The 23,048-nt window shown below is 39.6% G+C and overlaps 3 protein-coding genes across 6 annotated transcripts in view; 2 read left to right on the top strand and 1 right to left on the bottom strand.

Annotated features, from left to right (window-relative positions):
• LOC136250020 (nucleoporin NUP42-like) overlaps positions 1-11,408 on the top strand; it is a 30,756-nt gene extending 19,348 nt beyond the window's left edge. For both annotated transcript variants that reach the window (XM_066042180.1, XM_066042181.1), the window contains exons 5-9: positions 7,062-7,156; positions 7,977-8,053; positions 10,196-10,282; positions 10,626-10,799; positions 11,192-11,408. In XM_066042180.1, the coding sequence (XP_065898252.1) occupies positions 7,062-7,156; positions 7,977-8,053; positions 10,196-10,282; positions 10,626-10,799; positions 11,192-11,338 (580 nt within the window). In that variant the 3' untranslated portion in view covers positions 11,339-11,408. The remainder of the gene's footprint in view (positions 1-7,061; positions 7,157-7,976; positions 8,054-10,195; positions 10,283-10,625; positions 10,800-11,191) is intronic.
• A 2,095-nt stretch (positions 11,409-13,503) lies between these two features.
• LOC136250013 (uncharacterized) lies at positions 13,504-15,910 on the top strand. 2 transcript variants are annotated; one of them, XM_066042175.1, is made up of 5 exons: positions 13,504-13,615; positions 13,979-14,730; positions 14,931-14,995; positions 15,053-15,157; positions 15,219-15,910. In XM_066042175.1, the coding sequence occupies exons 2-5, from the start codon at positions 13,995-13,997 to the stop codon at positions 15,852-15,854; spliced, it is 1,542 nt and encodes a 513-aa protein (XP_065898247.1). In that variant the 5' UTR covers positions 13,504-13,615; positions 13,979-13,994; the 3' UTR covers positions 15,855-15,910. The 2 variants fall into 2 exon arrangements, with proteins under 2 accessions (XP_065898247.1, XP_065898246.1); XM_066042174.1 differs by having other exon boundaries at positions 13,968-14,730.
• On the bottom strand, positions 15,224-23,010 carry LOC136250006 (myosin-IIIa-like). Of its 2 annotated transcripts, none has more exons than XM_066042162.1 (27): positions 22,874-23,010; positions 22,667-22,732; positions 22,388-22,612; positions 22,221-22,335; positions 22,119-22,171; positions 21,870-22,073; positions 21,495-21,823; positions 21,301-21,442; positions 21,173-21,256; positions 20,882-21,125; positions 20,731-20,797; positions 20,633-20,680; positions 20,414-20,518; positions 20,270-20,357; positions 19,346-19,401; positions 19,148-19,297; positions 18,322-18,515; positions 18,074-18,267; positions 17,918-18,025; positions 17,682-17,789; positions 17,328-17,429; positions 17,177-17,284; positions 17,017-17,088; positions 16,648-16,965; positions 16,475-16,597; positions 16,078-16,219; positions 15,224-16,023 (listed from the first exon to the last, which is right to left on the bottom strand). In XM_066042162.1, exons 1-27 carry the CDS (start codon positions 22,976-22,978, stop codon positions 15,881-15,883), a joined length of 3,693 nt encoding a protein of 1,230 aa, XP_065898234.1. In that variant the 5' UTR covers positions 22,979-23,010; the 3' UTR covers positions 15,224-15,880. The 2 variants fall into 2 exon arrangements, with proteins under 2 accessions (XP_065898234.1, XP_065898233.1); XM_066042161.1 differs by having other exon boundaries at positions 15,238-16,026.
• Positions 23,011-23,048: the final 38 nt, after the last annotated feature.

Here is a 23,048-nt window from a genome sequence, read left to right as displayed (position 1 = left end):
ATCAACTACAACACAGCTAGTTGGCATTCTCCAGTTATTCGTGACAATTAACTAGTGGCTGTTAATTATTATAATCAAGACACACGGTAGTGTGTCGTGCGGCCCAAGAAGCCGGCGTGCCACCCGTGAGTATATTAACAGGAAGAAAGAAAACGCAATTTTCACACCTATGTAGCTCTGTGATCCCTTATCTGATTGGAACCAAATTTGCTAGAGAGGTGCCGGCCAGTAAGGGGAGTCTACACACCAACTTTGAAGAAAATCGCTCCAGCCATTTCCGAGATACGAGCGAACAAAATTTCGTTTTAATTTCTTCGTTTTTTTCTACTTCATTTCTCACATTCGCAAAATCCGCCATAAAACACGAATGCGTGCTCGGATCGGGCTGAAATTTGGCACACGTAAAGGGCTCATTAAGGCGGATCTGTGTACCAACTTTGGTAGGAATCCGATGAGCATTCACGGAGTTATGACCGATTATTTGCGTAAAATAAGGTCGAAGGTCTGTCACGCCTACAGGGTAAACTCCTTTGAGGAATCAGTTGAAAATTGATATGTAGATGGAGCAACCATCGTAGGAGTGCCTTTTTGTGGTTTGAAAGGAATCGGGATAAAGACCACGGAGATATGACACAAAACCCGACCTGTGTCAAAATTACGCAATCGATTTTTATGAATAAAATAACTATTAGTTTTTGTATCTACCAGGCAAACCGCTTAGAGCAATGAGCTGAAAATCAGTATGTAGCTGGAATAATCATCATAGAAAGTCCTTGCAGTAGTACAGAAGAATCGGATTACAAACCACTGAGTTATGATTCGAAAGGCAACTACGTGTAGCAAATGCGAGATCGAGATACTCTAATAGAACAGTCACCCTAATAAAGCATTCAGCTGCATTTATAATTTACTCAATTATAATTTATTACATTGCAAATTATTCTGTAGGGAATTCAGTTACAAACAAGTCACCCTGTAGTCAGATCAGCCAGAAGAAGGTACCTAATAGAGAGTTCAGCTACAAAGAAACCATCATGTAGAGAGTTCAGCTCAAACAAATTGCCCTGTAGAGAGATCAGCTAGAAGAAGTTACCTTGTAGAGAGTTCAGTTACAAAGAAACAATCATGCAAAGTGTTCAGCTACAAACAAATCACCCAGTAGAAAGTTCCACTATGAACAGATCACACTGTAGAGAGTTCAGTTAGAAGCAAGTCATGTTGTAGAGAGATCAGCTAGAAGAAGTAACCTTGTAGAGAGTTCAGCTACAAAGAAACCACCATGTAAGAGAGTTCAGCTGCAAACAAATCACCTGTAGAGAGTTCAGCAGGAACAAGTCACCCTGTACAGAGATCAGCTAGAAAAAAGTCACCCTGTAGAGAATTCAGCTACAAACAAATCACCCAGTAGAGAGATCAGGTAGAAGAAGTTACCTTGTAGAGAGTTCAGCTGCAAACAAATCCACTGTAGAGAGTTCAGCTAGAAACAAGTCACCCTGTAGAGAGATCAGCTAGAAACAAGTCACCCTGTAGAGAGTTCAGCTAGAAGAAGTCGCATTGTAGAGAGTTCAGCTACAAAGAAACTACCATGTAGAGAGTTCAGCTGCAAACAAATCACCCTGTAGAGAACTCAGCTACAAACAAATAGCCCTGTAGAAAGATCAGCTAGAAGAAGTTACCTTGTAGGGAGTTCAGCTACGAACAGATCACCCTGTAGAGAGTTCAGCTACAAACAAATCACACTGTAGAGAGTTCAGTTACAAAGAAACCACAATGTAGAGAGTTCAGCTGCAAAAATATCAATCACTCTGTAGAGAGTTCAGCTGCAAATAAATCACCCTGTAGAGAATTCAGCTACAAACAAATCACCCTGTAGAAAGGTCAGCTAGAAGAAGTTACCTTGTAGAGAGTTCAGCTACAAAGAAACTACCATGTAGAGAGTTCAGCTGCAAACAAATCATCCTGTAGAGAGTTCAGCTATGAAAAGATCACCCTTTAGAGAGTTCAGCTAGAATAAGTCACCTTTTAGAGAGTTCAGCTACAAAGCTACCACCATGTAGAGAGTTCAGCTGCAAAAAAATCAATCACTCTGTAGAGAGTTCAGCTAGAAGAAGTCACCTTGTAGAGAGTTCAGCTGCAAATAAATCACCCTGTAGAGAATTCAGCTACAAACAAATCACCCTGTAGAAAGATCAGCTAGAAGAAGTTACCTTGCAGAGAGTTCAGCTACAAAGAAACCAGAGTTCAGCTGCAAAGAAATCACCTGTAGAGAGTTCAGCTAGAAGAAGTCACATTGTAGAGAGTTCAGTTACAATGAAACTCCCAAGTAGAGAGTTCAGCTGCAAACAAATCACCCTGTAGAGAACTCAGCTACAAACAAATATGCCCTGTAAAAAGATCAGCTAGAAAACAAGTCACCTTGTAGAGAGTTCAGCTAGAAGAAGTCACATTGTAGAGAATTCAGCTACAAAGAAATCACCTGTAGAGAGATCAGCTAGAAAACAAGTCACCTTGTAGAGAGTTCAGCTAGAAGAAGTCACATTGTAGAGAATTCAGCTACAAAGAAACTACCATGTATAGAGAGTTCAGCTGCAAACAAATCACCCCGTAGAAAGTTCAGCTATGAACAGATCACCCTGCAGAGAGATCAGCTAGAAACAAGTCACCCTGTAGAAAGATCAGCTATAAGAAGTTACCTTGTAGAGAGTTCAGCTACAAAGAAACCAGAGTTCAGCTGCAAAGAAATCACCTGCAGAGAGTTCAGCTAGAAGAAGTCACATTGTAGAGAGTTCAGTTACAATGAAACTCCCATGTAGAGAGTTCAGCTGCAAACAAATCACCCTGTAGAGAACTCAGCTACAAACAAATATGCCCTGTAAAAAGATCAGCTAGAAGAAGTTACCTTGTAGAGAGTTCAGCTACAACAAAACCATCATGTAGAGAGTTCAGCTACAAAGAAATCACCTGTAGAGAGTTCAGCTAGAAACAAGTCACCCTGTAGAGAGATCAGCTAGAAAACAAGTCACCTTGTAGAGAGTTCAGCTAGAAGAAGTCACATTGTAGAGAATTCAGCTACAAAGAAACTACCATGTATAGAGAGTTCAGCTGCAAACAAATCACCCCGTAGAAAGTTCAGCTATGAACAGATCACCCTGCAGAGAGATCAGCTAGAAACAAGTCACCCTATAGAGAGTTCAGCTAGAAGAAATTACCTTGTAGAGAGTTCAGCTACAAAGAAACCACCATGTAGAGAGTTCAGCTGCAAACAAATCACCCAGTAGAAAGTTCAGCTATGAACAGATCACCCTGTTGAGAGTTCAGTTAGAAACAAGTCATCCTGTAGAGAGATCACCTAGAAGTATCACCTTGTAGAGAGTTCAGCTACAAACAAATCACCTGTAGAAAGTTCAGCTACAAACAAATCACCCTGTAGAGAGATCAGCTAGAAGAAGTCCCCTTGTAGAGAGTTCAGCTATAAAGAAACCACCATGTAGCGAATTCAGCTGCAAACGAACACCCTGTAGAGAACTCAGCTACAAACAAATCGCCCTGTAGAAAGATCAGCTAGAAGAAGTTACCTTGTAGGGATTTCAGCTACAAACAAATCACCCTGTAGAGAGTTCAGCTACAAAGAAATCATCAAGTAGAGAGTTCAGCTGCAAACAAATCATCCTGTAGAGAGTTCAGCTATGAAAAGATCACCCTGTAGAGAGTTCAGCTAGAAGAAGTCACTTATTAGAGAGTTTAGCTACAAAGCAACCACCATGTAGAGAGTTCAGCTGCAAACACATCACCCTGTAGAGAATTCTGCTACAAACAAATCGCCCTGTAGAGAGACCAGCTAGAAACAAGTCACCCTGTAGACAGATCAGCTAGAAGAAGTTACCTTGTAGAGAGTTCATCAGCTGCAAACAAATCACCCTGTAGAGAATTCAACTACAAACAGATAACCCTGCAGAGGGTTCAGCTAGAGTCAAGTCACCCTGTAGAGAGAATCCTGTAAAGAGTTCATCTACATACAAGCAGATCACCCTGTAGAGAGTTCAGCTACATTTCAAGTCACCCAGTAGAGAAATCAGCTGCAAATTATCCTGTGGGGATTAATTGACATGTAATAAATATATTCTCTCTTTTTATATTATGAACTCTTGATATATGCATTATATATATAATTTGTACATTTACTGATAAAATCAGAATGAGTTAAAGTATTTATAAAATCTGATTCATCTTTTTCTTTTTCCTGTGGTAAAGAAAAATATATAGGTTAAAAAGCCCCAAAGCTGGCCATAGGCTGGCTTTGGGGTATACAAATACAAAAAGAAGTGAAATCTAATCAAAAACAGCCAAGCTGTAAAAAAAGGAGTGCGGCCCTTGAAAAGGCTATGGTGAAAAAAGATGTGAAATCCAAGGTGGCGGCCAAGAAATGGCTGTGATGGTAGGTTAATGGTAAAAATTTTAATAACAACAATTCAGGTGAATTTTGTGCCAATTGACCAAGCGGCACCAAATTCACCTGAATTGTCGTTATTAAAATTTTTACCATTAACCTACCATCACAGCCATTTCTTGGCCGCCACCTTGGATTTCACATCTTTTTTCACCATAGCCTTTTCAAGGGCCGCACTCCTTTTTTTACAGCTTGGCTGTTTTTGATTAGATTAATTATACTGCGGTTAAGCACAACCTACCACTGAAAGCGTGCACGTATAATTACGTTATATTTCCGTGTTACGTGAAAAAGGTATATATGTCTGGGACCTTGCCAATAAATCAGTTGCTCTTTCGATGAAGACTTCTGTGCAATAAATGATTACAACTGTCTTGAAATGTCCCATGAGACATTCTGGTAGGGTCTTTCGAACTTCCTCTCTGCTTGGCCATCGAATTAAAAACTTAAAAACTACATACAGAATTTGGAGCCATTTGTGAATAGTACTTGAAATGACACTTTCACACACACCAAAATGATATGCCAAACCAGCGTTCTTCAAATTAAGTCTAAGTTTTACCATGGTAATTAGAAATTCTGTAAAATTATCAATGGATGGTAGCACTTTCAATGCCAACTCAAAGACCATTTTGAGAATTGAAAATTTTGGCAGTCCTGTATAAAACAAAACCTTGTCATCATTCTCTTTTAACGATTCCCACATCAAAAGATCTTTCTTTAACTCCTCTAAGTCAGTTTTTACCATTTCTGCTTCTTCCTTGTTCGCTCTTTTTCTTTCATCTCCTTTTCTGCTTCTTTTCTTGCTTGCTCTGCTTCACTTCTGGCCTCCTCCACTTCTTTCTCGGCTTGTTTCAACTTTTTCTCAATTCTATTAATTCCATTCTTAAGTCATTTGCATTTCTAGTGAAAAACTTGATTCCTCTTCTTCTTCCTGTTTTTCAACAACATTTAACAAAAATCTCAAGTATTGTTAACTGCAGCCTTGATTTTACAATCCTCAGCAGTGGATTGGTTAGTAGCAGCTTCAGCTTGCATTCTTTTTCTCCGCTGAGCCATTCGCTGCTCGTAGATTTCTACCTTCTCATACTGCTCAGATATCTGATCCGCCAGTGTATGAGGAAATAACGATGTCCCCTACATGGTAAATGTTGTCAAGGGGCTTCCCTGTGGAACACACACATTACAATTACATAGCTATACTTTGTCCCTGATAATCACATGATTAATTATAGTTATGTTTTACCATGATAATCAGCACTGCAGGATATGTTGTTATAAAGCAGTAACTTACCTATAGCAAAGTGGGAACACAAATTCTACTGAACTCTGTTGCAAACCATCCTTCTCGCCGAATAGCTGCTTCCATCGCTTGCATCTCTCCCTCAATCTCTCATCATTGCCTGCCGGGAAGTGATGGAAACTGTACTGACATTCGCCTTGCACGTTGTCACAGCCAGGTACTACATAATTTATAGGCATTATTGAAACAAAACCACCACTACTGGCGCTACATGACACTACAGGAACAACTACATGCTACAAGACCACAACACGTCCAATACATCCAAAATGGCAGATAGTATCACAATTAAAAATTACGGAGTTATGTGCAAATCGCAAATTCCCCTATAGCAGTGATAAACAGTTTGGTTAGTATGCTAGTGCTAGCCAGCTTTTAATACAGTAGACTGTAAAGTTTGATATTATCCATCGTGTAAGGTGAAGTGGTAATTTACAATACAATATTGCTAATGACGGTGTTTACTACGTGGGATAGTTAGTTAAAAATATTTCCCTTTTAGTTTTCTAACTCTATTGTGCAGGGGGCACACACCATAATAGTAGCAAGGTGCAATGGGTCTGCATCTCAGAAACTGTAAACTTTGTGAATAGATTTAGTGTAGTTTTATGATAGTAACAAATTATGCTTCCCGAGTGGCCTTTGTTAAGGGATAAATTCCAGTGGTGATTGGCTTATGACCCTAGTATAAAATGTGGTGTATGTCTATAATATACAAAGGACTATCACTGCTTTGTATGTAAACTAGCATTTGTAGTAGCGTCGTGCTGTGAGGATAGTTGCACATATTTGTGAATGGCATTCACTTGGATAATTTCTAGAGGAGGTACGACACGAAATAAGCGTCATCAAAAATAATTTGTGTTAAATGCATGCTTAGCATTTTTATAATGCAAAAAGTAATGTCATAACAGACTTTGAAGGATTTTAAGAGTGCTGTCCTTCCTGGTGACTGCTTATCCCCAATTTCGTATGTTAAGTATTTATCACGTGACAAAGTCTCCAATAGACTGTGTATATTGAAGTCAAACCATCAGGGTTGAATGAGATTGATTACACCAGATAAACTTTCAATTGGTACATAGAGATTTTAGGTTTACCCTTCTGAAATAGATTCTCTGTATAAACCTTATGGCTCACGTTAATTAACCGTGTCGTACCTAATTTTATTGGTGTTGTATGTATTGACTGTTCTGTTAGAGTATATCAATATGAAGTTCTTGTTTGTACTCTTTTCTTTGGTAAGGATAAGGGTAGACATATACTCCTTGTGAGCAAGTCTCTTTCATACTACATTTGCATTCTATTTAGGGCCACCCTCCGTGCTGATGTCATAGACTGGAACAATTCTGCATTGTGGCCCCTCACCAGTTACTCTCCTATCACTGGAATATCACTATTCCCAGGTCTGTCTCTTTGTCTGTACATGTGTGTGTGTTTGTGTAGTTGTGTGTGTGTTGTAGTAGTGCATGCATGTATGGATCCATGTGTGTGTGTGTGTGTGTGTGTGTGTGTGTGTCAGAGGCAGCATAGCCATTGGTTAGAGCACTGGCCTGGTAATCAAAAGGTTCCAGGTTTTGATGCCCAGTTACACTCAGTTGCTGTTGTTGTTTCCATTATTGCAAGAAACTTTACTCACATTGCTCCAGTTTACCTGGTGACCTGGCATCAGCTGGGGAAGCAGCCCACCCAGGTCTATCATCATTGGGTGCCTGTCCATGTCTCGCATAGTGAGTGAATGTGTTCAAGTTGAACTTTTTAGTGCTCCTGTGAGACATGGTACAGTTACTAGTCCTGCCCCAGGTGTATTTGCCTGTGCAACTTTGTTAGCACCTGAGTATCACACAAATATCCCAGTGCTGGTTCAGTGGGTAGGTGTGACCATGCTAGCGGTAGCCAAAAGTTTTGCTTTGTGCATATAAAATTTAAATTCCCTGTAAGCAGGCTTGGACCAAGGACACTTAAAATACTCTCAATGAGTATAGTTTCACTCTTGCTGGCCTGTAACACATGCTTGCACGCACGCATGCACTCACGCACACACAGTTGCATGTATACGTGTTTTTGTTCTTAATGCTAATGTCATGCTACCATCCCTGCCCAATGATATTCACTTGTACAACTACCTGTACTGAGGCAGGTACAGTATGGTATCATGAGATCAGCATTAAGAATGAAATGCAAAACTTTTAGCAGTATTGAATATATTTCTACCTCTTGGGACAGAATTTACTGATGTATCTACAGAGGAGATGAGATGGGAGTATTGCAAAGCTTGTCTAAGTAACAGCCTACAAGAATACGTGAGTGTTGTAGTGTTCAGAGCACGTTGTAGGAGAATAGTTGTGTGGTTGTGTACTTGTTGGCTTGAAGTGATTTTGGTGTTTGCTCATTTGTAGATGTTAGACCTCTGAATAGCTGTAATTTCTTACATGTATGTCATTACATTTCACTGCACTGCTACAGCAGGTTAGGAATTCTTGAGGGCTGTATTAAGCTGAGAGAAAAGGTGTGGCCCCGTAAAAGAAAAAGCCAGGTTGTAAAAGTTATGAAATCACAGTTGGTGGTCAAAAAAATGGTAACACCCTTTAAATTTTTCAATGTTAATTAACATCATTGCAACCATTTCTTGGCTGCCAACTTAGGTTTCATAGCTTTTTTGGTTCTTTGCACCCTTTTTCACAGCTTGGCTGTTTTGATTATCACTTCTTTGTTGGGGCTCGCTTTTATTTGTGTTTATCAGAACATCTTTTTACGATCATATAGGAATGAATCTGTATACTGAATGCTCTGTTAGGGTGACTGTACTATTAGGATATCTCAGTAGCACACTTTCTCACATGTTTGGTTTTGCAGTATATAGCTCAATGTTAATTCTTCTATGCCACTATCAGGCTTTTCTATGATTGCTAATCCAATTTTCAGTTTTTAATTCATTGCCTGGTAGGCATGACAACAAATCACCTTTTTATGTTAATTGCGTGCTTAGTTTTGTATTACAAGGACAGAAGAAAAATAACTGCTCAATGTGAGAATTAAACCCACTACCTCATACCTGAAAAGCACTCACCCTAACCACTATGCTGCACATCATATATGGTTATAATGCGAGTAAAACTTGCTTATTAAAGGCATGCATAGGTTGAATAGCACAGGTGTTTACTTGCAGTTTACAGAAAGAATTCAGGCGAGTTTTTGCTCTACATCCTTGCGTTCAACACACTGTAAATGATGAACAACAGCAGTTGGAATCTTCTTTTAAAAGAGATTTTACTCTGAGATGATGAGTACTTCGTTTGGCACAAAACCCGCTATACATGCAGCAGCTGGCAAAAAAAAATGCGTGAACTCAAATGGAATGATGATGGACAAACAGACAGATGGCTTTTCATCTTTATAGATATATTAGATCTCACCCAACTCCATTCAATTCACTACGTACACCACCATCTTGAAAAGCCATTATGTGACATCATGCAATGTAGGGCTCTGTGATATACCTGTATTTGTTAACAAAGCCATTAAGGCCTGAAACCGTAATGCTGAAATATCGAAAATACCAAATATATAGTACTGATTATGAGAGAAATACAGGATTTTTGACATCAAGATTTTGCTGCATGGTTACTGGAGGTAGCTGAGTACAATTTTTTTTTACCTTGCCACTTACTAAATACCTTTTCCATGTATTTGGGATCAATAGTGTTGGTACATTATCCATTCAATGATCAAGAATTCATAATATATATATATTTAGGAGAGTATCCAACACTGTATTGCCCCTTCCAAATGCACTGCGTAATAATGTTACACAATAGCCATCATCATCAAATGTGTTAACTTGCTTCAAGAGCTAGAAAGGCCTTGGAGTGCTTGCAGGTCTTTGCTTTGATATATCAATTCCTATCAACAAGTCTTTCATGGCGAAGCCATGTGTTGGAGTTTACTGAAATTATACTAAAATATTCGGATATGTTGCACAATTATTATGCAGTGCATTTTGAAGGGGCAATACAGGCGTTGGATACTCTCCTAAATATATATATTATGAACTCTTGATTCAATCTACTGAGATATTACCTTCAAATAAAGATTTTGGCAATGCCACAGAGCTCTTATACAAAGTATCGGTTGGTTTCGGGCTTTATAGCTTTACCAACACAAGTCCGATACCACCAAAACATAGGGCAATATTGTTAATGGTATTGGTGATCACTGACCATGTGTCTTGATTTGTGAGGAAATCTGTGCTAGAGCTGTCAATAGCTCAGTGCCTGTTACTTATAGGGTTGAAAAGTTGCAAAAAAATTTCCCCCTCAACAGTTTCTAGTCTCACGATAGGGATAACATGTTTCTTTTCTCAACCTTTGTCTGTCTAACATATCCTGTCCAATTCTCCACTACCAATTACTGGTATGTTAGTAACACATGCATCATTCTTGCAGAATAGCAAGCTGAACCAGTTAGTCCTGTCACACAAGATGTTGATGTCTCAATTGGTCACTGCTAGTACTGATAACATAGTCAACCGGGTAAGTGTGAACTTTAAGTACAAACACATGTATTGCACAAAGGTCATGCCCTTGTATCCCTAATAGAGTGGGTTGTGACAACAGGTGAAGTTTCTCTGACACAAAGTCATCTCCGAGTCATAATCCGGAGATGCATGTTCATGTGTGAACACTTTTGCAAGTCGTGTGAGATAAAAATACTTGCAAGTTTACCTTATTTCATTTGTTACTCTCTATAATGAGATCATTTAGTTGTCATGAATAGCATATAGTATTTTGTCAACCCAACCTTTCACGCAAACAATTCCAAATATACTGCTTTAGTAAGGCCATGTGTGTTACATGTGTTGTGGTGTCATTATAGCTGTCACTAGTGAAGGAGAAGTTGCTAACAACAACGAACCCCATAGTGATCACCTCACCACCTTCTTCATCACTAGCATCATCAGATAAACCATCAACAACAACGACAGCAACTCTGTCCTCAGCTAAGCAACCTACTACTACCACTAGTACCATACCAAAGTCTTCTCCACAAGTTAGTGAATATTTAGCATCCACCTCTGTGATAAGACCATCTCATTACAAGGAACCATGTCAAGTAGGTCCCGAACACACCTAAGCTATGCTTCACGACCCCGTTGATAAGACTGCTTTATTAGGGTAACCATATCAAGTACTGTAAACAACAAAAGTTGGCGAGACTTAAGTTTGGCGAATCAGTATACAAAGCAGGTTGATGAATAAAGTTTGGTGAATTTCCTTGATTCGCCAAATTCGCCAAAGTTTAGTCACTCCAAGCTTTTGTCATTTTCAGTAGGTCCCAAAATATAACTAAGTTTGTGATCTTATTGCCTCATTGATGCCATGGTATCCCTGTTGATGAGGCTTCACCCTAATTATCAAATGTTCATCATGTGATCATATTAGGTGACCAGTTCTAGCAGTCTAACTACTAAAGGTCCATCGTCATCATTACAAGCCTCACTGACTAGTGAAGACATTGCTGCATTCAAGGCTAAGAATTTCACACTGTACAAGATACCTACCCATGCACCCCCACCAGAATTGTGTTGATATATTTCAATGTTTTCATGTGTATGTACCGAAATCACTTAAATTCAGATCATCCAAGTAGTTAATTATACATATTTCGTACAATAATTCAGCAAAATTAATTATCTTGCACCTGTTGTGCCCAATATTTTGGGCTATCATTCTTTATGACATGGTGAAGTGATAATAAAGGGTTTGTCTGTTACAAGTAATTAAGAGTACAAGTGAACTGCCATACAACCAAAGCATCTGCAGTTGGCCCATGCACTCCTGTACTTGATCTCCTACACTATTGATAGTATCAAGAGTAGTTTGACATGAGCTTCTGGAATGACAGTGTATCTTCAAATACAGTTAGTTTCTCATCCCTGCCCACATTGCATTTTTCTTTACCAGGTTATGGTGGTACCACTGGTGGAGAAATGCAGCTATTAAGTATAACTATCTATTCCAAATCATAAAAAGCCCACCTGTCCTGTATTGTTGTTTTGAGCATGTACTGGTGGACGAGAAATTGAGTTTGTATGGTCTAAACTGTAATTATATTTTTAATCATCCATTGCTAGTGATTATGTGAATGTATAACAGCTTTGTTATAAAGTAGTAGGTCAGGAGTAGATTTAAGGCAAGACCCGGCCTTGCCCTTCTGCCACAAAATGTTTACTTTAGTGTGCATGTCAGCTATGACATACCTTTTGTGAATGTGTCAATGTTTTATCTTTCTATTTGTGACATTAATGATCTTTAGTATGTGATGGCTGTAGTTCCAACAGCAAGCCCATGTGCTAATTGAAACCCACAACCAAATAGATTTGAGAGCTATATATAACTACAAGTTAGCTGTTTGCATATAGTGAATAAGTTATGCCGTTAATATACTTATTAATGTTTATATTATACCTGGCCATGTAGTATGTAGCTCTTTAGACACAACAACCACAGATAAGTTCCTGCATGTGTTGAAGAAATTATGTAACCCAGCCACATATACTGTGGTTTGTTGTAACCTTCATGGTTTGTCAACAACTGGGGACTGCATATCTATGCATAACTATCACTTCAGTGTCAAGTGTTTACTGTGGGAAATAGTAGTGCATGCAATCTATTAATCTGTGGGAATGGAAACTCTGATGATGGGGTTATTGTGGCCAATTTTGTTTAGATTATTTTAAGAGGGTTTAAGTTAAGTAGCTAGCTGGCTTCACTAGTATAAACAAAAGAAAATGCACAATTGTCTGCATTATCTAAATGGCTAATTTATATGGCTTCGTCAATTGTGTAGCTACTACCATCACTGCTATTATTAAGTCCCACTCACTATCTATTTATTTGTTTGAAAGTTTGGTACATTATCCAAATGTTTGGATTCACCTCTGAGGTGGGTTGCTATATAAAGTCAGTTTGTATATGAGAAAATGAAGTGTGATGGAATTGATTAGTCTACTACACAAGGTGATACATAAAGTGACAAGTCAACATGTTGAATAGTTCAAGGGAGTGCCAGTGTGGCCAAGACATAATGCCCACTAGTTGGTAACTGGTTTGATAGCTCACTACACCCAGCCACTATGGATAGACGGCCACTTTATTGTCACACCAAACTGACATTATTAATGAGTAATTAATTGTCTACCGTGACCAGTAAATGATCACTAGTCCCCATAGACTATACTATATCTTATATGGCAGGCAGACCAGCCAACGTAACGAGAAAAGAATATTTGTCAGTTGTAACTGTGAAGGTGTGAACTTGTCTAGATATGGTCGTTGATGACTGACCCATCATAGTGTTGTTATCAAGTTCACTTGTGTCAGCTACATAATGTAACCCAATACTGCTTGGAGCTTGACAGCCAGGCTTCTACACACATCCAAGTTTAGATGTACATCAAAGCATCATAAAGTTTGTGTGGAGTTTCACATCAATAGCAAGCTCACAGATCATGTTTCTGGTAATCATGTAGCTAACAGCCTGGCTATTATTGTGAAATACAGCCACTATAGCTATTATAGTGTCTAATAAAGGTGCCCAGTGGCTGTCATCAAGTACAGAGAGATCTAGAGATATTCACACTGTCATCAACCACAAGACATGATCATATCTTCTAACATTATGTATGTAGTGATGTCACTTGAGGTCACTACATAACAGGTGGTCACCTGGCGACAGTCATAATTAGAAGCCACTCAAGTGTTGAGCTGTGAAGATAATAAATAGCAATAGCTCAGGTTACTAGATCATTTGTGCAAGTCTGAGCAGCAAGTCTGTTAGTAGTTTCAAGACCAGTGCGATTGATGGTGAGTAACTATAAACTGTGCCTGTGTGCATGATGGTGATATGGGCACCTTAGAACCAATCAATAATGTTCTGATTGTCAAGGTGTAATGTATAAGGATACTTTGGGACCTTAAGTAAGCATCTGACCATGGTGTCCTCAAGTGTCCACATTCGCAGGTTCTAATGCTCTTTATAACGTTAAGTAGAGAACTACTTCATAAAATAGCTTCTACATCATAGCTAGTTACTTGCAATATGTAACAATACAGACCCTTGTACCTAGTATAATAGCTGTGTAAGAACAATACTGACTTTCTAACAGATAAGCAATGCATAGTAATTATTATAGACTAGGTCGTAATCACACAATAGTTTACACACAGCTAATAGAAGAGAGACATGATGGCGGATGAGGCAACATACAACACTCTGGAGTCCCCCCACCATCCTGCAAGGCAGCACAATGGCAGCACATCCAATGACAACAGTGATTACAGTATGGTAGAGCCACAATACCAGCGACTTGATCCCAATGGTACAATGCCTAAGAACACTTACTCATCACTAACAAGTAGTGTTAAACTGTCAAATGGAGTACCTCAAGACTACCTCACTCCAGTCAAAATGTTAGATGGTAAAATGGTGGCAGTTGGAGATGATCGATACAGTGTCATATCAAAGGGCACGATAGCTGATAGACCAGCCGAGAAAGAAATAGATTCCAGTAGCAATAAAAATAATAGCAGGAATAATAATTTATTATGGATATTATTATTTGTGACGTGTGTGTCGCTGATAGTGGCAGTGATAGCCATGGTGTTGGCTGGTATTGCACTGGCTAAGACATCAGAGAGTACAACACCTGCACCAGTACCAAATAGGGGACCAAGTTCTGAGGTAATAGCTACCACCACTGCCCCACAAACTAACACTGCCGTACCATCTACTGTACCAATTGAAGATCTGTTTTCAAGAATTGATCAGTTAAATGAAACACTGTCAATGTTAAATAATAACATCACAACACAAATAAGCCATCAGATCACCCAGTCAGTGAATGAGGCTGAATTGACCAACAACAAATCACTTACTAGAGTATATGATGAACTACAACCATTATTAGTGGCTGTAGGAGGTGAGGAAGTGTAGTAGTAGTGTGTGCATGTGTGTGCAGGGCAAACAGCCAACCCAAGATAGGAAATGTAAACTGTCCTTTTATTACATTTTGTCCCCTTGTATACACTAACTCATAGCACCTAGGTAGTTCATGACCATGAATATACACTTTGCTTTGGTGTGTAGTGTATATAATGTTAGTGATGTGTGCTTCCACAGGTGATGTTAAAAGGATGAGTAAGAAGTTAGAAAACCTCCAAGAAGTGATTAATCAAATGTCTCAGGTTAGCTCAAATAAAGCTGCAAATTCCACACAACACATTATTTAATTACACCCACAGACCATTGATGTCCAAAATGGCACAATAACAACACTGGAAGACAGATTACAGCAGCTAGAGGACCGCTCCACCACATCAAATGGTACAACTAACACAGAATATAAGGTATAGTCTACATCTCCAGTGACCAGAAAATTACTCAATCATAACACATGGCTACACCCAGGTACCATCCATTAGCCAGGTGTACACTCAGTGGGGCAGACTGAACTGTTCTAAACAAGGAGTCAGTCAAGTTTATACTGGATATACTGCAGGGCCAGGATCACAAAGACAAAGCTTTAATAATAATGGAAGAAGAACAGTAGAAATTGCTATATATGGTGGTGGTACTAACATGTTATGTTTAACAAGTTCCCCATCACCACATGATTCATCTGATAACGTACCATCTACGGCATCAACGTTATATGCTGCCCTATATCTCAATGACTCCACCAGAACTGGACAGCCCCACCCAATTCCTTGCAGCGTGTGTGAAGTCCATGATGCCAGTACACTGCTCACAATCCCCGGCACTAACAAATGCCCCCAGGGATGGGATAAGGAGTACAGTGGCTTTATCATGGCTCAGAGCTCTAAGGTTGGATTTATAAATAACGTTGAGGAATCAGAGTACATTTGTGTTGACAATGCTTTTGAAACTTACCCTGGAGCTGAACCACTGCAGTCAAACGGAGAAGACACGGTGACATATATGAGCAAAGTTAAGGTGGACTGTGAACAAGGCATACCTTGTAGCTCCTCACAATACTCTCAATCATTATCTATAACTTGTGCAGTTTGTAGTAAATCAACATAACAATGTTTGTAATGTTTTTATAATTGTTATATAACTACCCTCCATCCTATTACAGACACTGGTGGAAAATCTGTCATGTCTTGTGCAACAGACGAGTTAGTGACTATATCAAGTGACTGAATATCTGAGTTGGTCACTGATAGGAGGTGGTCTCTGCTCACTTGTAATACTTCTGTGTTGGTATATATCAACAGCATATTTACATCTGTGTGGAATAACCAACCTGTGACCGTATCTATGGCTTCGTTGACATACATCATAACATGATATGGGCAGGTCACGTGATGTATTCCTTTGAAGTTTATGGTGATTATACATTGTTGTATGTCTGCCAGATGTGGCTGCAACTTGCTGATCAAGAATACCTAGTAGATGGGTAGTCTTATAAGTCTTCACTGTAACTAATACTACACATTCACTACACAATTAAATTACTGAACAGAAAAAGAGAGACCACAAGCAAAAGACTTTTAGGGCTGCTGCTGCTGCTGCTGCTGCTGCTGCTGCTGCTGCTGCTGCTGCTGCTGCTGCTGCTGCTGCTGCTGCTGCTGCTGCTGCTGCTGCTGCTGCTGCTGCTGCTGCTGTTGCAGCAGCCCCTTACACCTAGCACAACACAATACCTTAGTAGGTAATCCTTTATCCAAGCTGGTAGTAGTGCTCCCAATAGTAACTGTTACTACATCATCCTCCACTAGGCTGGTCATCCATAACGTACCTGAACTGTCACGATTTACCATTACACCCTAAATATATACCACAGTTACTTAACTAAGTACAGTTGTTGGTATCATACCAATCCAATGTGGTCTCTGCACTTCACATAGTCCACAGACTGACTGTTGGTGGGGAAACTCCCCAGGCCAATACGAGTTACACTGGTTTGATCTGATGAGCCATCAATAACCATAACAGGAGCAACTAGTTGCATTTCTCCCAGACAAGTGCCATCTTCAAAACACACCACACTACACCATGGCCTGGGGTGTCCACTAGGTGTAGTATAGTGGGTAGAGTTGAGTAAGTGTTGGCGTAGTGTTTGGAAGAGTGTGTGGTCAACATTATGTTCCTCCCTATGTGGTGTAGTGTACATGTCACTCTTATGTTGCATCATCTACCAACAATATGTGACAGTATTGTACAGTGAGCAAATCATCTTATGTACTTTCTGTCTCATAACGTCCTCGTCGTTGAGAATCAGTAGATGTTCACCATAATCAATGCTAGTCTGAGTGACCTGTGTCATTATAACTATGATGTGTGTGTACTGTGTTGTGCTCATACACACACGCACACACACACACACACACTTAACGGTTACATACCTGCATCATCAGCCAGGTCACAAGGTCTTGTTCTCTGTCAGAATTTACCTCATCTTGCTGATACAGCAACTGTTGCCATTGGCAACATGACATTATGTTAGGCAATACCTGAAACAAAATACTAGTGAGGCCACAAAATGTGCTCACATACTGTGGATAAAAATGTTGATACTTGTATGGTGTCCTGCTCCATCATTTGTAGGTCTTCTGTCTGTAGTCTGTACAACTGCTCTTCACAACTGGCGACAACTAACTACAAGAAATTGTGACAGTAACACTAATAATGTCATGCGCGCACATGCTAATAGCATAAGATGGAGAGAAAAATTTTTCAAGATTATTTGGTACAAAGAAAGTTTGATAGGGTTGTGTGTGGAGACTTGTCATTTTCCTGGTAATGACAAAATAATAATATTGTAGTCAATTCAATAAACTTCAAATAATAACAGTTAGACAGTACACATATTGCGTTAGATACTAGATGGTTTGTACTCGTTACACTTACTGAAGATAAGAATTTGGTGATCTGGGACTGACCCATTAAAATATATTTGCTGTCATCCTCAGATAATTTGTACTGTTGTAATTTCAGGTGTTCAGAAACCTCAGACACCTTCATACCAGCACATGTGTAGGAGAAAAATACCATGATAATCAAAGGCGATTGCCATATATGTTATAATGTCATTACACAGGATATAGCTACTAGTAATATAAGGCCATACTAGTTAATACACACACCTCACATAAGAATGCACCAATATAATTCTTCTCAGCTACTTGTAGTGTCTTATCTTCGTCAACAAGTTTCTGAATCATATCACACAGTTCTGCACTACTGGTCATCACCTGTCAATGGATCATAATAGAGACCAACCCTACTACAATGTTGTGTACCTTCCCCATCACCTCAGCCACAAGGTGACATTGATTATCTGATGTGTCTTGATCATCTTGACTCAGTTGATGTTGTTGATCATAACAACTGCCCATCAAAATGGATTTCATCATGGTCTCTAAGGCTACTGACTGTGAGATAGCTTCTTGTTTCAGCCTGGCCACACCCTTCACTGCCAGCCATCTACGAACCACTAAAACAGCATGACTTGAGACTAACGGATTATTTAAAACAGTATATCACATACTTTTCTGAACAATCGCAATCTTGTGTAGTTTTTTGTTGATGATGGTCACAAGGGTCTCTGCTTGTTGACACTTGAGAAACACCTTACTCTTCCCTACCTGCCAACCAGACAGTCCACTAGCCTTGAGGATCACCAGACATGTCTTTTTGTTGGCCTCCACTTGTTCTCCAAACCCATACACTATCCATTTGTACCTGACATATTTTTGTGCTCAAATAATTAATCCTGATTGGCTACTACATCATATTGATTAGTAAATGAATATTATAGTGGGATATTGACTGGTCAACCATAACTTGAAGTGTACACTGAGTGAACAAATACAATTACCCAGCAACAAATAGAGGTTGACCACAAACAGGTGTTTGCTATATTAGAGTAACTAAACAGGAAGAGCTAGTGATTACATAATTGGTGATGTCACACCTCATACACACAACATATCCCATACTCATGTGCATGCATTCTCACTTCATGACCTCATTACGAACACTCCTTAAAAGGCTCACCCAACTTTATTGCAATATTACTCCATTTCATTATTATTTCAATGATGACATAGTCTGAGGTATTCTTTACTGTATGCATGTAGTACTATCAGGAGCACATCAATCCTATGGACAAGTCCAAGTACATTCTTGTCCATAGGATTTGATGCACCTCTGGTAAATAGACTAGAAGCTGGCAATTCAATTGTGCGTGTACATGTGCGTGCGTGCGTGCGTGTGTATGTGTGTGTGTGTGTGTGTGTGTGTGTGTGTGTGTGTGTGTGTGTGTGTGTGTGTGTGTGTATGTGTGTGTGTGTGCAGGTCTACTTCATCTCTACCTGTCCACAAAGTCCACAAAGCTTAATCTAGTGGGGTAACCATGACGTCTTATCCTAACAGCCTCCATGATGCCAGTGTAGCGTAACTGTTTCATCACAAAGTCGGCATCAAAGTCTCTGGCCACTTGTCGCTTGTTAGGCTTGATACACCTGTTGTAACCAGCTAATGATGGAGGTATATATGATGGGGGGCCTCACCTCACAAAGTGTGGAGTACTTGATAACATCTTCTCCATCAAGTCAGCTAGTGAGTTCTAGAGGATGTTAACATTCATGAAAACATACAATGTATGTGTATGTGTGTGTGTGTGTGTGTGTGTGCAGTGTGCAAGGTAGTGAGTGGGGACCTAGTGGCGTGTTAACTGGGGAAGTAGCCCACCCAGCTGTAACATCAATGGGTACCTGGTGTTTACTGGGAAAATAAATGCCCCTTTGTCTTGCTTAGCGGAGTTGGGATTGTTGTGGAACTCTCTGTGTGTATGTGGGATGTTTGAGGTAAATGCCCCACCCCCCATACCACACACACACACACATACACGCACACACTTCCTACTTTCAAGTTCTTAAAGATTCTATACACATGCGGATCTGTATAACGCATGTAGCTAGAGAAGCTGTATTATTTTATAGCTAGATTCATTAAAGCAAAAAGATGCATAGGGGCATCCTTCCCTACTCAACCATCTTCATGTCATTAAAATAAAAAGAATTTCATGAACAATTAGGATACTCTAATAGAGTATTCAATATGTCTAATAATACAACCATCGCAATACCAGTTGTTACTCTACCAAGACCCTCAACATTAACATTGGTACTAAACTATACACCACATTTAAATTTAAACTGCTCATACAAATACCTCATCTTCCCATGGTGTGTGTGTGTGTGCGTGTGTGTGTGTGTGTGTGCGTGTGTGTGTGTGTGTGTGTGTGTAATGTACATATGTGCTGAATGCCAGTGGGTTATTTTTCAATGAGTGATAGAATTCCATGAATGACTAACCTAACAAAAATTTGAGGGTATAAAAATAGTGTACTGTTAGCAATTAATAATTTTCACAGACAGAACATCCATTGCAAAGTCCCCCCCCTGTAAAATAATCCACTATGAGATATTTACTCTGAAATGGTTGGCTAGAGTCAATGGTCCTTTAGTAGTTGGTCTACTGAGGGTATCCTTAGCTGATATAGTAATACTGCCCTTCCTCCTGTAATGGTACCACGCCAAGTGACACACATTAAGTGTGATGACAACACACACAACCTTTCCATCGACTGTTGTCTTCTCACGCTGATATCCTCTTTGACCGGACGCCTTGTAAACAAGGTAGCTGACTTAATATCTACTGGCTTCTTGTCAGTTAGTAAACTAAACCACAACATAACATATTTTAGTACTACTGCTGCACACATGGTCTCATATGGCAAGACCCCCACACAAACTACTAGTGGTCTGGCCACATGAGACAACAAATACCGTCACCTTGCTCTTGACTTAGCTTGATCCATGTTTAGGATCTGTGTGGCACGTCTGAAGAAGAAAACTATAATAATGAGGTCATCACAAGTGTCATGTCTCACTTAGTCATTGACCCAGTCCTAGTTAGTTTGTTGATGAACATTTCAGATAACAGCTCACATCCACTAGCTGTGTAGATAATGAAATTATTTAATAAATTTCTATGGCTTGCAGTCAAACTGAGATCCAAGGAGTCCTCTACAATATGGTTACCTTTAAAACAATCTTTCAAATTATCACTGAGGGAATCGCGATTCTTCTCAAGGAACCCATCAGCATTGTAGACCACTTTACCAGCATAATGGCGGATGGCAAAGGAGATTGCTCGTGCATCTCGAGATGAGAGGAAATAGTCATTCTTACTAAAGTGACGATTAAACTTCATCACTAGTGAACTATCTGTAGCTCGAGGGAACTTGCTCTCCTCATCAAGTAGTGTTAATAGGCCAATTGGTTTCTGAACATCTTGCATGATAAATATGTTTTAATAAATGTTAAACTGACCTTAAGAAAGAGGTCACAAAGTGGCTTGTTGTTAACATATGAAATGTCATCTTTGATAGTAATCCCCTCACCGATGTATTGCTCCTAATTATTGTTGCATTAAAAACACATGGTGATGCCCCACCCACCTTCTCCCACGCAAAGATGTGTTGGTTGAAGTAAAACTGAAGCTGTTCATTGGCTACGTTGATACACAGCTGCTCAAATGAGTTTTGCTTGAAGTTCTCAAACCCAAATATATCCAATATGGCTATACTGTATCTTGCCCTCCTGTAAGTACAAAGCATTTTGATCACATGCACAGACCATGACAGATAATTACTTCTGTTTAATCCTGTTACAGAGAGTTTGGTTGATCTTATACACTATCCATGCAAACAGTCGACCATATAAGGCTTTTGCAGTGGCATCACGAGCATCCTCTGCCTGTGTCAGTGTGTGTAGCCTACATATGGTCTCCCCTCTCATTGAGGTCAACGTGGTGATGAGCGATTGCTCAAACTCTACAGGCTCAAGGTCCAGTAATTTTACAACAATGGATACCACAGGTTTGTTAGAGATGACAGCTTCTTCGCGTCCCTTCTTAACTACAAACTGAATGTCACCTATGTGTAACACTGCAGCTAGGATCAAGAATATTGTCTCTACTTCCTATAAGCAATGTGTGACATAACCATCCAACTATAATACATTGTACCTCTGTTGAGAAGTCAACCACATCAAAGCATTGACAGACCACATCAAAGGAAGTCTTGTATTCTAATTGTGTTAAAACGTGTTCATCTTTGTCATAATGTTTAGAGGCAATGAAGCGATGTTTGTCATGTAATTGCAATGATTTCCTCTTTGCCTCATCCAGGCCGGCAACAAGGTAATAAAATATGTGGAAGTTACTCTCCCCCTAATGATGGCAGTAATTACAGTATGTATGTAGGGCATCACTCACTGGAGCTTGAGTGACTACACGAGATTTCTCAAGGAGGTATTCTGTGATTTTAGCTATGTACGCGAAACACAACTAGCAAACAACATCGAGAACAATTCTTACCTCCAGTAACAATCAGATTAGCATCAAACTGCAGCTCCAAGAATTTACCAAACCTGCTTGAGTTGTTGTTCATCACAGTACGAGCATTACCAAATGCCTCTAACAGAGGATTAACCTATATACCACCTACCAATAACTATGGTAACCACTGATGTGAGTGTGCATACCTGTAATATCTGATGCTGCAGGTTGTTGCTACAGTGACACAGACTGATCACATGATGCACAATGTGTTTAGCCGATTCTGTTTTTCCTGCACCACTCTCTCCAGAGATAATGCAACACTGGTTGTCATGGTAATTGCACAGGTTCTGATAGGCTGCATCTGCTACAGCAAAGATGTGTGGAGCAATGGACCATCGTGATTTGACTAGCTGGTATCTCTTTGTGTACTACATATAACATGAGGTATTTGACTACAAACTGTAGCAGTGTTACTTACACACCTCTGCTCCATACAAGTCAAGAGGTTGAAATGGATTCACTGCTACTAATATATCCCCAACATATGCCTACAGTGATGGCAGCACACTAAAGACTACTACTATCGAACAAAATTAAATGGTCACTACTATGTCAAACTACAGTTCTGAGTATTGTGGCAGGCACAGTGACTTATAGTGTAGCTTACACATTACAGCATTGTGACTCACATAAATGTAGTCTTCATTGTATCTCTGTCTCAGCCCTTCCAGCAGAATCCCTTCATCAAGAATTGGTAGGGCAGCAAAATCAAAATTCTCTGACTGACAAGCCATCACAACAGGCTCTACTACACTTTGTCACTTTAGCAGACAGTACATGTTATAAGCAAACACTTTTACAAGT

This window comes from Dysidea avara, chromosome 3 (genome assembly GCF_963678975.1).
Source record: "Dysidea avara chromosome 3, odDysAvar1.4, whole genome shotgun sequence".
NCBI classification, from domain to species: domain Eukaryota; kingdom Metazoa; phylum Porifera; class Demospongiae; order Dictyoceratida; family Dysideidae; genus Dysidea; species Dysidea avara.
The sequence above is the reverse complement of the archived record's forward strand: the minus strand, read 5'-3'. Positions and strand labels throughout refer to the sequence as shown.